At 43.0% G+C, this 12,131-nt stretch overlaps 1 protein-coding gene across 2 annotated transcripts in view; it reads right to left on the reverse strand.

Annotated features, from left to right (window-relative positions):
- Window positions 1-12,131, reverse strand: part of ABTB1 (ankyrin repeat and BTB domain containing 1) — a 50,154-nt gene that overhangs the window by 14,620 nt on the left and 23,403 nt on the right. For both annotated transcript variants that reach the window (XM_084840171.1, XM_084840170.1), the window contains 2 exons: window positions 3,879-3,977; window positions 2,876-3,043 (listed from right to left, as the gene is read on the reverse strand). In XM_084840171.1, coding sequence (XP_084696297.1) covers window positions 2,876-3,043; window positions 3,879-3,977 — 267 coding nt within the window. The remainder of the gene's footprint in view (window positions 1-2,875; window positions 3,044-3,878; window positions 3,978-12,131) is intronic.

The raw sequence follows: 12,131 nt of genomic DNA on the forward strand, positions 1-12,131 counted from the left end.
GGGGGCGATGTATATTAAGAAACTGAAGCCTAGTGTGAACGCAAATGAAGAAATGGTCCAGGTGCTGAGATCTGTGAACTAAGCGCTTTAAGAATGTGAGCTAAAGTGAGTGCTGTGTATGTTTTTAAGGGATTAAGTGCAAGTGGCGGTGGTGTGCTAACTCTGTAACTGGATACTGGAGGCTTCTTGGGAGTTATTTTGAATTTTGTTTTAGTGGGTGAAGTAGCCCAGGAGGTCCAGCATTGAGAATGATGTTCACAACCTACCTTTTAACCTAGCACGAATGTGTTGATTGGGAAAGAGTTACTTTTCCATTATGCATCTGAATGGTTGGAGGAGAATGCCTTTGGTGGGATTAACAATCTAAAAGGCTCAAAATATATTAATAAAATCATGATGATGATCTCCATCATGGCTGGGGCGGGGGGTCCAGCTGGAGCAAGCCCTGATGTCTTACTTACCTGCCTCTCTCCCCCCTAATATTCCTAGTGTGCTGTTCTTCCAAGGAGCAGACTTAACACTGGCGGACAGGTTCTATATCAACTGGTTTCTGGATGCTTTTCATGGGCAGTCCCATAAACAATGCGTTACAGTAGTCCAGCCTGGACACTACTACATGTTATACAATACATGATTACGGAACCAAAACAGATCCCACTTCCAGGTTAAGCAGAGGCAGACAACTTCATACTCTTTGAGCACTGAATCAAATGCAATGCATATCTCAAGTGCAGGCAACTCCAGTAGCGGTCTGCACGTGCCTACAGTGTGGCACTATCCAAGAACTGGGGGCAGGGGGGCTTCAGCCAAGCTGCAGGAAGCCTTCCTAGGTTAAAAAGAAGGATTGGGGTGGGGGGTTAAATACAAGACAATTGTTTCAAGTCTCCCTTAACTAACTAAAGGAAGACAAGGACAGATGGCTCAGTTGGCAGCTTCATTCTTGCCCTGCAGGAAGGGAGATCAAAGGAGACAAGAAGAGACATGGCCTCAGAGCATATTCCACAGAGCAAAGTGTGCTCCCACAACAATCTATCCTTTACAAATAGTATCCCAAATCCCTATAGATTGAAATCCTGTCCAGATGTAATAGATTTAGGGGTGAGATTCAGACAAGAACTAGCTGAGCTTGTTATTGGAAAAAGAATTACTCTCACCTTCGTTTACTTATGTGTAACATGAGAGTAAATACACAAAACAAGGCAAAAGGCGGCTCTTGAGAAGAAGCAGCCAATACTCAAAATCCACTTGAGAAGGAAAGCTGCAGCTATTATTCAGCTCTGAAAACATTCTCGCTTCCTAGAGTTTGGCTTCTCTGAGCTCAGTGCAGTGGGATGAGGTTTGCTCACTGCATGACATGAATACAATTTCCTTGGGGATGAGATTTCCACCTCCCACTCCACCTGTCACCACAGTGGGTGATGGGAGACTGCAGCCAAAATTGTTAAGGGACGTTTGCTTTTCAGGATATTAGGAAGAGGTTTGACAAGCTGTTTTATTTTAGTGATGGCTTCATCTCAACGTTTTTCTTGCTGAAGGGCCTTTGTTGATCATTTCTCCACAGATTCACCCCTCCCAGCTAATCAAGGGCTTCAATGGACTGATGATGTCAATAAGAACATAAGGAGAGCCATGGTGGATCAGACCAAGGTCCATGTAGACCAGTATTCTGATGGTTACTACACTATGTTGGAAGACGACACCAGAAGGAAAGTATCCATAACCATTTTGACAGCATGGATACCATCCTACAGTTTCACAACTACTACATTTTTGCAGAGTTCTCATTAAGCACCGCCTGCTATTTATTTTATTTATTGCATTTATATCCCACCTTTTTTCCTCCAAGGAACCCAAGGCAGTGTGCATAATCCTCCTCCTCTCCATTTTATCCTCACAACAACCCTGTGAGGTAGGTTGGGCTGAGTAACTGTGGCTGACCCAAAGTCACCCAGTGAGCTTCCATGGCCGAGTGGGGACTAGAACCCGGATCTCCCAGCTCTCAGCCCAACACTCTAGCCACTACACCACGTTGGCTCTCTATTCAAAACGTATGTTCAATTACTTCTTAGGTGTGCTATGCCACGGCATGTTAGAACCACTGTGTAACCGGTGCAGTATTCCCACTGCAGGGTTGAGTCCCAATTCAGAATTTTAGGGGAAAAGTGCAACTACTACTTTATTCTGAATGTGACAAGAGAATGCAGTACAAACATCGGAAAATATCTTATTGCTGCTAGCCAGCTTATCAATTGTGCATTGGCACTGCCCTCTAGTGGCAAACTGGCTATCCTATGTATTGTAGTGCTGTCAGAATTCCTCAGATGAGTACTCCCCACTGGCATCAGAAAAAAGAAACCACATGGGCATGAATCCAGTCAGTAGGAGAGGCATGTTGACTTAAAGGAGGTATTTTTAATCAGAAAGACCACCAACATTTATGGATGGCTGCCTTGCAATACTGTAAAATATTGACTTCTAGCCTTAAGTAAAATGCAAGCAAGAGAGTGGTAGATGGGGTACCGAAGACTAACCAGAACAGGTGAGATACAGAAATAGTTTAATAAACCAACAAGGATGGTTTGCTGAATGACAGCTCATTTCAGTGGTGTATTAATAGGCAGGGGCAACTTTGCAAGGTTTGGACAGAGAAAGACAGGGCAATTCTGACCACAATTAGTACACCCACAAAGCATCAGGCCACATTACTTGAGTTTAAGGGTAACTGTCTATTGCTCTTCATGGCAATATCAATAGGCACCAACCTTACACAATGCCAATTCTGCCACTTCTAATTTCTCCCAGGATTACAGCAATCCTTGCTAGGGTGAACATTCTAAAATCAGATCACACTCAAAAAGAACAAGATCAGCCTCACCTCTGTGTCATCACTGTAGATGTAATAGAGGACCCTGATGAAGATCTCCTCTGAAATGTCATGAAGGGTCACCACAGGGATGCTGGGCTGGGTCTGCAGCTCCTCACTTTCAGAGAAATGATCCTCTAGGAGGGCTTTGAAATAGTCACTGCGGCCACAGAAAAATGCCTGCAAGCAGAGAATTCACAGGCATGAAACAACAGAATGTCCGTAGCCAAAGCAAGCGAGCCAGCAAACGGTCTGAGAGCACCTGATGTGTGGTATTTCTAGGGCTCAGAGCCAAACAAGGCAAAACTCACCTCCAAGCCTATTCAGGTTTATCAAGATTTGGAGACGCAATTTGAAAATGTAAATACACCCTCACATTGAATCACAGTACTAATTTTCCCTTTCTTCAGCTGCACCCACACACAAACTGCTAATCCCAGTATAACAGTTATTGGACATTCACATTAGCCACTTCAGTCATTAGTTCAGGAGATCTGCAACATGCAAGAAGCATGCAGTGATTTTCTCATTTTCAGGCAGACGTTACAAGGGTCTCTGCCAATAACAGCATGCAACTTAAAGCTTTGCTGCACCATGCCAAGCATATTTACTGGGGAGGAAGTCCCATGGAACTTCGTGGGACTTACTTCTGAGTACACATGCATAGGTAGGATTGTGCTGTATACATGTCAGTTACAAGAGAAATGCTTGTTTGTGAGTTGCAGTAAGGAATGTTGTGGGCATTTCGTTAGAACATGTTTTTTCCCCCAAGCTGAGCTTAAAAACCTGCAGTAGGATACCTGCAACTCCTTGTTGGAGTGTATTAATTGTTTAAAATATTGTAAGACGCCTTGTAAACTCCTCTTGGAGTGGAAAGGGAGGGTAAGAGGCCCATAAATAAACAAAATAATGGGTGTATAATTTGACCCCACACAGGACACAGTCATCAATTCTCTCATGTTGCGGGATGTAAGCAAAAAGGCCACCCTGGTAGGTTGCCAATATGAATACCTACCTTGTGGCACAAAAAATGGTAGTCTGCCACCCGGAAACATACGTCAGGACAACTGCTGAAGTTGTCAGTGCTGTCAAATGGCAACTCTCCAAAACCTACCTACATAAGCACACACAAAAAGTTCTGTTATTACTTCTTCTCCATTAAGATCCATAAAATAAAGACATGTTTTAAATTAATAACCATTGTATAATTAGGATACCAGACATTCTTTTGTATCTAAGCAATAAATCCTGACGCAGTCATGAGCTTCACTGTTGTAGATATCAGGTTTCTGAAGGCCTGACAACTTTCAAAAAGGCACAATAACCAGTATTAACCAAACTTTGTAAAACAGAAGCTGTGCACAAACCTTTTGCCTGCATGTGCCATCCTCCTGCCACCCCTTCCCTCCTCAGCACACAGGGATAAACTAAAAAGTCTTCAATTTATCATAGTTTCCCTTTACATCTGAACTGGGAAACTATGGTTACCAGGTTTAGAATGTGGGTTGCAGTTGGTTTATGATCCTGATTTGTTCCAAACCTGGTAACCAGTTTCCTGGTTTGGACAAAATAAAAAACGATGGTAAGTTGAAAATATTTGTGTTGTGTTGAGAAGGGAAAGGGCTGTACACACAGGCCAAGATATGATCATTTGAATCATCTCCTTGACTGACTGGTAGCCACATAATGAGAAAGGAAGGAAAACATGCTTTTTCAAAGATGTAGATGCATGCCTGTGATCATTCACTATGGAGGCAGGAAAAACCTGCTCCTAGGCAACCCCTCAGCTGAATCTTTCTTCAAAGAGCCTCATGGACAAAAGGAGAGCACCACAGAACACCACCCACGCCCAGTATTTCAGACCACTGAGAGGAGACACACAGGGAGAACTAGCAAAGGTCTCCTGCTGCATGCATGTGTCTTTAAAAACACATTTGTCTCCTGTTAATGTTTGAAGCAATCCTAAATATACTACATACTGCAATAAGCATACTACAGTACCCAAGATTGCTTCTGTGCAGAATATGCATCCATCTTTTCCTCTAACCTTGGCAACATAAAATATTCCACACGTCTGTAAATGGTAGCTGCTTCTTTATCTCATGGCAGGAAGGCAGCGACCATATTCTATGTTATGAGAACATTTAAGTAATGGTTCTAGGAGGATTCAGCTGCGGAATTAAGAGAAAGCTGTCACTGGTGTATATTTGTCCGAGTACTACCAAGCAAAGTTGCAATGACAGCTTACTAGTGAAAGAGATACAGGATGCTCTAGAATATGGCCCCGGATGTGCATTTCATAACCTTGAATACCACAATGAATCAGCATCAGTTAACATATTTTTGTTAACACATCATACATGTTAGCAGCATTTTATAAATGAAATTATTAACTGCAGAACTTCTTTTCGTGATTTTGATACACCTGCATCTCGATTCAGAGCTTTATTACATTATGAGGGGGGGAAAGGCAGAAAGCCTTATAGACATAAGATAGCAACTGTTTTAAAATGCCAAATGTAGTTACTGGTGAGTTTCCATGTCTGTAAATAATCTCCATGCCAGCTAAAGCACAAAACTACCTTCCTGCTCACCACCCAAAATAGACATTCTTTCAAAACAATACATAATTCTCTGTGCACATTACAATATTAAACTACAGGCCAGGCTCAAAAAGGTGTGTGCATGTCCACATCCCACACACACATCCAATTATTTTTGCAGAGACTTTTTTGTGCAAAAGATGTCCCTGCGCCTCCATACTTTCTGCCATGACAGCTTTTTTAAAAGACAGAAAGAAGCACAGAGGCATATATGCTATTCCTTCCTCCTACCCACATTTCTCAGGGGTTTTCAACTTCATTTCCAATGCCTTGACTTTTACATTCAATATGTGGTAGGAATCAAGAACAACACACAATGGACACACAGGACAATGCTGGTTGGATAATCTGTGATCATGTTCTCCTCATCCCCTCAAAACACTTCCCAAAATTGCCAATATTACCATTTCCTGGCAGAATACCAGAGCTGTGTAGTTGTTGTTGTTGTTGTTGTTCAGTCGTTAAGTCGTGTCCGACTCTTCGTGACCCCATGGACCATAGCATGCCAGGCCTTCCTGTCCTGCGCTCTTTCCCGGAGTGTGCTCAAATTCATATTCATTGCATCGGTGATGCTATCTAGCCATCTCATCCTCTGCCGTCCCCTTCTCCTTTTGCCTTCAGTCTTTCCCAGCATCACGGTCTTTTCCAGGGAGTTTTCTCTTCGCATTAGGTGGCCAAAATATTGGAGCTTCAGCTTCAGTATCTGTCCTTCCAATGAGCACTCAGGGTTGATTTCCTTGAGGATGGACTGATTGGACCTCCTTGCAGTCCAGGGGACGCGCAAGAGTCTTCTCCAGCACCACAGTTCGAAGGCATCAATTCTTTGGCGCTCAGCCTTCTTTATAGTCCAGCTCTCACAGCCATACGTTGCTACTAGGAAAACCATAGCTTTGATTATACGAATCTTTGTCGGCAAGGTGATGTCTCTGCTTCTTACTATGCTGTCTAGGTTCACCATAGCTTTCCTCCCAAGGAGCAAGCGTCTTTTAATTTCATGGCTACAGTCACCGTCTGCCGTGATCTTGGAGCCCAAGAAAATAAAATCTGTCACTGCTTTTCTTCCCCTTCTATATGCCAGGAAGTGATGGGGCCAGATGCCATGGTTTTAGTTTTGTTAATGTTGAGTTTCAAACCAGCCTTTGCACTCTCCTCTTTCACCCTCCACAAGAGACTCTTTAGATCCTCTTCGCTTTCTGCCATTAGGGTGGTATCGTCTGTGCATCTGAGGTTGTTGATAATTGTCCCGGCAATCTTAATTCCGACCTGTGATTCATCCAACCCGGCGTTTCTCATGATGTACTCTGCATATAAATTAAATAAGCAGGGCAACAATATACAGCCTTGTCCTACTCCTTTCCCAATTTTGAACCAATCAGTTGTTCCATGTCCAGTTCTTACTGTTGCTTCTTTTCTTTCGTGCAGGTTTCTCAGGAGACAGGTAAGGTGGTCTGGTACTCCCATCTCTTTCAGAATTTGCCACAGTTTGTTGTGATCCACACAATCAAAGGCTTTAGCGTAGTTAATGAAACAGAAATAGACGTTTTTCTGGAATTCTCTTGCTTTCTCCATGATCCAGCAAATGTTGGCGATTTGATCTCTAGTTCCTCTGCCTCTTCGAAACCCAGCTTGTACTTCCGGTAGTTCTCGGTTCACATGCTGCTGAAGCCTAGCTTGTAGGATTTTGAGCATCACCTTGCTGGCATGTGAAATGAGCGCAATTGTACGGTAGTTTGAACACTCTTTGGCACTACCCTTCTTTGGAATTGGAATGTAAACTGACCTTTTCCAGTCTTGTGGCCACTGTTCAGTGTTCCAAATTTGTTGGCATATCGAGTGCAGCACTTTAACAGCATCATCTTTTAGGATTTTAAATAGCTCAGCTGGAATACTGTCATCTCCACTAGCTTTGTTGTTAGTAATGCTTCCTAAAGCCCACTTGACTTCATTCTCTAGGATGTCTGGCTCAAGTTCAGAGACTGCACTATCATGGTTATCAGGGACATTAAGATCTTTCCTGTACAGTTCTTCTGTGTATTCTTTCCACCTCTTCTTAATCTCATCTGCTTCTGTTAGGTCCCTGCCTTCTTTGTCCTTCATCATGCCCGTCTTTGTATTCTTTGTCCTTCATCATGCCCGTCTTTGTACAAAACGTTCCCTTGAGATCTCCGATTTTCTTGAAAAGATCTCTAGTCTTTCCCATTCTATTGTTTTCCTCAATTTCTTTGCATTGTTCATTTAAGAAGGCCTTCTTGTCTCTCCTTGCTATTCTCTGGAACTCTGCATTCAGTTGCATATATCTTCCCCTTTCTCCCTTGCTTTTTGCTTCCCTTCTTTCCTCAGCTACTTGTAAAGCCTGATCAGACAGCCACTTTGCTTTCTTGCATTTCTTTTTCTTTGGGATGGATTGAGTTGCTTCCTCCTGAACAATGTTACAGACCTCCGTCCATAGTTCCTCAGGCACTCTGTCTATCAGGTCTAATCCCTTAAATCTATTCCTCACCTCCACTGTATATTCATAAGGGATATGAGTTAGGTCATACCTGAATGGTTTAGTGGTTTTCCCTACGTTCTTCAATTTAAGCCGAAATTTTGCAAGAAGCAGCTCATGATCTGAGCCACATGGAAATACACTTAGGAGATAGATGTGGCTATCTAAGGGATATCACAGCACATTGAACAGATTATAAAAAGAATGGGAGACAACAGCATTGCCTTATGACTACTTATCTATATAAGAATACAGTAGTGTAACACCTATTGGTAGAGATCTCCTGGGCCGATTTTGCTCATTTTTTTTTTTAAACTGAAGCTCAAGCAGTGTAGACATGCAGAAAATTTTGAAACTTCAAAAAAGTTCAAAGCTCAAGCTTCAATAGTGAATAGTATGTTTATTTGCTCTGCGCCAAAGCCTCTCCTATTGTTCTATGGTTCAGTGCGGGTTTATTTGCTCCATGCCAAACAGTGCCTGATCTGACATTAAGTGTTTTTGACCTCCATTATCTATGCCCTTATCATGACAGAGATAGCCTAGCTACAGTTATCCATGCTCTGATAACCTCTCACCTATATTACTGCAATGAGTTATAATGAGGCTGCCTTTGAAAACAGTCTGGAAACTACAGCTGATCCAAAACAGGGCATTGAGATTGTTAGCAGGGACTGGCCAATGCGATCATATCATGCCAGTACTTTGTCCAGGCCCAATTCAAAGTGCTGGTATTAACGTTCAAAGCCATAAATGGCTTGAGGCCAGGTTATCTGAAGGATCTTCTCCTCCCATATGTACCTACCTGGGTCTTAAGATAATCTTCAGGGGTCTTTCTCCAGGAGCCTCTGCCAAAGGAAGTGAGGCAGGTGGCTTCCAGGAAGAGGACCTTTGTTGTTGTGGTATCGTGGCTGTGGAAAGAGCTCCATAGAGAGGTTTGTCTGGCACCTACGTTGTACTCTTTCAGGTGCCAGGTGAAGACCGTTTTTATTTTCCCAGCATTTTAGCCTTTTAATTCTGCTGTTTTAAATCTCTTACTGTATTTTAATATTCTGCATTGCTGCTAGGTTTTATTCTGGTTGTATTTTTATACTGCAGTTTTAAACCTACATTTTCTACTGTTTTTATTCTGTACTTTGTCATTTTAATTTCTGTGAACCACCCAGAGAGCTTTGGCTATTGGCCGGTCTAGAAATGTAATAAATAAATCTGCATCCTCCCGCTTTCCTTTTTTTGGTTTGGGTTTGTTTTTATTTGTTTTGCTTCACAGGCAGGCTTCATGGGGTGCTGCTAGGTCTCAGGACAGTTGCTAGGGGCAATGGTCATGCTCCCCTCGCCCTTGGATTGTTTTGTTTCAAACAGGATGAATCAGAGAGTGAGGAGGGAAGGGCTTCCCCTGCTGCTCCTTCTGTGATGCCCTGAGTGAGGGTGCGGTTTGTGTATTTGTGTGTATGTGTGTGTGAGAGAGGGGTGCAGTGGGTAGGCCGATGTGGCAGAAGTGGGCAAGGCACAAGACTGGTGCCATATTGGATGGCTCTGGCACAGGGCAGGTGAGGGAAAGGCGGTGCTTTTTCTTCTCCCACCCCACTGTCTCACTCTTTGTTTTTCAGGCCCAGGTGAAGGTAGGGGCGGGTTTTGTTGGGTGGGGGCTTAGAATACCCCTTTCCCTGCAATAGAGGAGGGGTGGCTCTGCCTATGCTTTCATGTAAGGGGGTTCTTATTGGAAGGAGAGAGGCTAATTGTGTGGGTGAATGAGAGGGAGGAAGGTGGGTTGGAAGACCCCGTTTTCTATGGTAGGGAGAAGCTTGCTTTAATGTAGTGGGAAGTGGTTGTATTATTGGGATGCCTGCTGAAGGGAAGCTGATGTGGGACGTAATTGGAAATTATGTAATTGGAGGGAGGAAGAGTGAGGGAAAGAAGGAAATGCCCCCTGAAAGTTGTTCCAGTCACAAGGGAATCAACCAAACATATTTTCATCCAATCATTCTCACTGACTGTTTTTGCAGAAGAGACTAATTTCTGGGAGTTTTATATAAAAAAAATTAAGATGGTAAGTGAATTGGACAGGAAGACTACATTTAGCCTCAGTGGAGTGTGGTTTCATACCAAGTGTTATTTGTTATACACAGCTGCCATCAGTACACCTAATCAGTTTCATTCATTGTCCAAAGGTTGCAGGCAAATAGCTTGTCTTTTTGTACCTGATCACTGTTGTTTAGGACAGTGAAAAGTAAAAACAGAAACACAATACCATACATTGAATAACTAATCTCAAGATAACATGATAATCAGTCAGGTACCAAAACCTGTTTAAGCTGGGGGGGGGGGGAATTAGCGTTCCCAAGTGGAGAAGGGAGTGTGTGACACTGTGGCCCACTTCCAATTTACCCGACTATAGTTGACCAAACCAGCAGTGTTACATACACCGCAGTCCTGAAACAGAAAAGCTAAAACAGGGCAATATGAATAAGAATGTGTTCATTTAACAAGCAGTGAAATGGGCAAGTTTGCTTTAGCATATGTTGAAATCCATTCATGGGTTCACAGTAATTTGCTGGGAGAGCAGAAGAAATCTGGAGAATTCACTCCTGTGTTTGGCTGTTTCCACTCCTTACCAGACAAACCTTGAGAGAGGGAAGGATGAAGAGGAGCTTGGAAGAACCAATGCATGTAAAAGAAAATAACTTTCTACCGAGCAAAAAAATATCTAGGAAGAGAAGATTCTCTCCATACTTGGCAAAGGCCGGCACAAAGGTATTCTCCTTCCTTAGAGTGAATTTGCTATAGGGAGCTTATTTTAAACACATGGAAGCTATAAACTTTGTTAAAGTTCAGATTTACACCCCAAGGAGCTCCTTAGGAAAAGGATCATGTTTTATTTAGTTGATGTTTGTTACAGATCCAAAGAAAGGGGAACAAAATTTAAATAAAGGAAACATGAAAAGGATTTTACATAGAATTAAAAACATACAAGCGCACACTAAAATACTGAGAACTAAGGCACTAAACCACTGTGGCCCACATTCTGGGGGTTTTCGGATGAATGCAGGGGAAAAGAAGCTATCATGACTTCTCCCCCTGCCCCTGCACGCGCCAGTTATTTACATAATTACTCACGCTGCAGTGCCAGTTGGCACATTGGGCAAACCTGGCGCGTGGCAAGGGTGGCTTTGTACCCACCCTACAACCCCTACTGCACCTTGTTGGTTGTAGGGCGAGTATGAAGCCACCCTGCCGTGCTGCGTGCCAGGTTCACACAAGACACCAACCCACACTGCAGCATGAGCAATTATGTAAACAACTGGCATGCACAGGGGCAGGATGGAGAAGCCAAGATGTCTCTCCCCTCAACTCCCATTTTTGTCCGAACACAGTCACAGGAAATATGCATCTGGGGGTGGCTTCACATATTACTTTTATGTGACCGATGTAGTTATGCTTCTGTTTTCTGACATACACTCTCACATCTACAGGTCTGATCTTCACCTCTGTTTGGGAGATTGAACCTCTCACCATGATGAAATTCCCTTTTCAGTTATGACGATGTGTGATGGAAAGCCAGAAGCACAAAAGCTCTCAAGAGTCATGATCTGCAGCATATTGTAACGCAAAAGAGGCATGTCTTAAAGCCATGAAAAGTTACCATATTGTATCAGGGAACGACAGATAATACTTAAGCCTGGCACTCAGAACTGACAAACATCCAACATCTCACTCCTAACTCTAGAGCAAATTGGATTAGAATACCTAAATGCATACAACACACCCTTACGTTTTTGTTGTTCAACTATTGTCTCCATATCATCAGAGGCAAGAATTTTTTTCCATTTTACAGAAAAACATGAAGATTACATTTTCTATCACAAGATGAGGCCTTCTATAATAAAACCATAGCTGGCAATACTCATAATTAATGCCAAGCATGTGTGTGACCACACTTCCTGTGCCTTTTGTGTAACGTATGTAAAAAGTAGGATAGCATGGAAAGTTTGGCCAGACTGTCACAGAGGGCTGGCAACTGAGCAGGCCAAATGCAGGGAATTCATTAGTGGGGAAAGACCACAGCATGCTGGATTTCTCATAAGGAAAGCAGGACAGACAGCGCCTGCTTCAAACCAACAACCAGGCACATCATATAGCGCATCTGGTCTTTGTAAGCCAGGGGACACTTGTGATGGCT

Source organism: Heloderma suspectum, chromosome 2 (genome assembly GCF_057233095.1).
Source record: "Heloderma suspectum isolate Gila_16-S chromosome 2, 16-S_ref, whole genome shotgun sequence".
Taxonomy (NCBI): Eukaryota; Metazoa; Chordata; class Lepidosauria; order Squamata; family Helodermatidae; genus Heloderma; species Heloderma suspectum.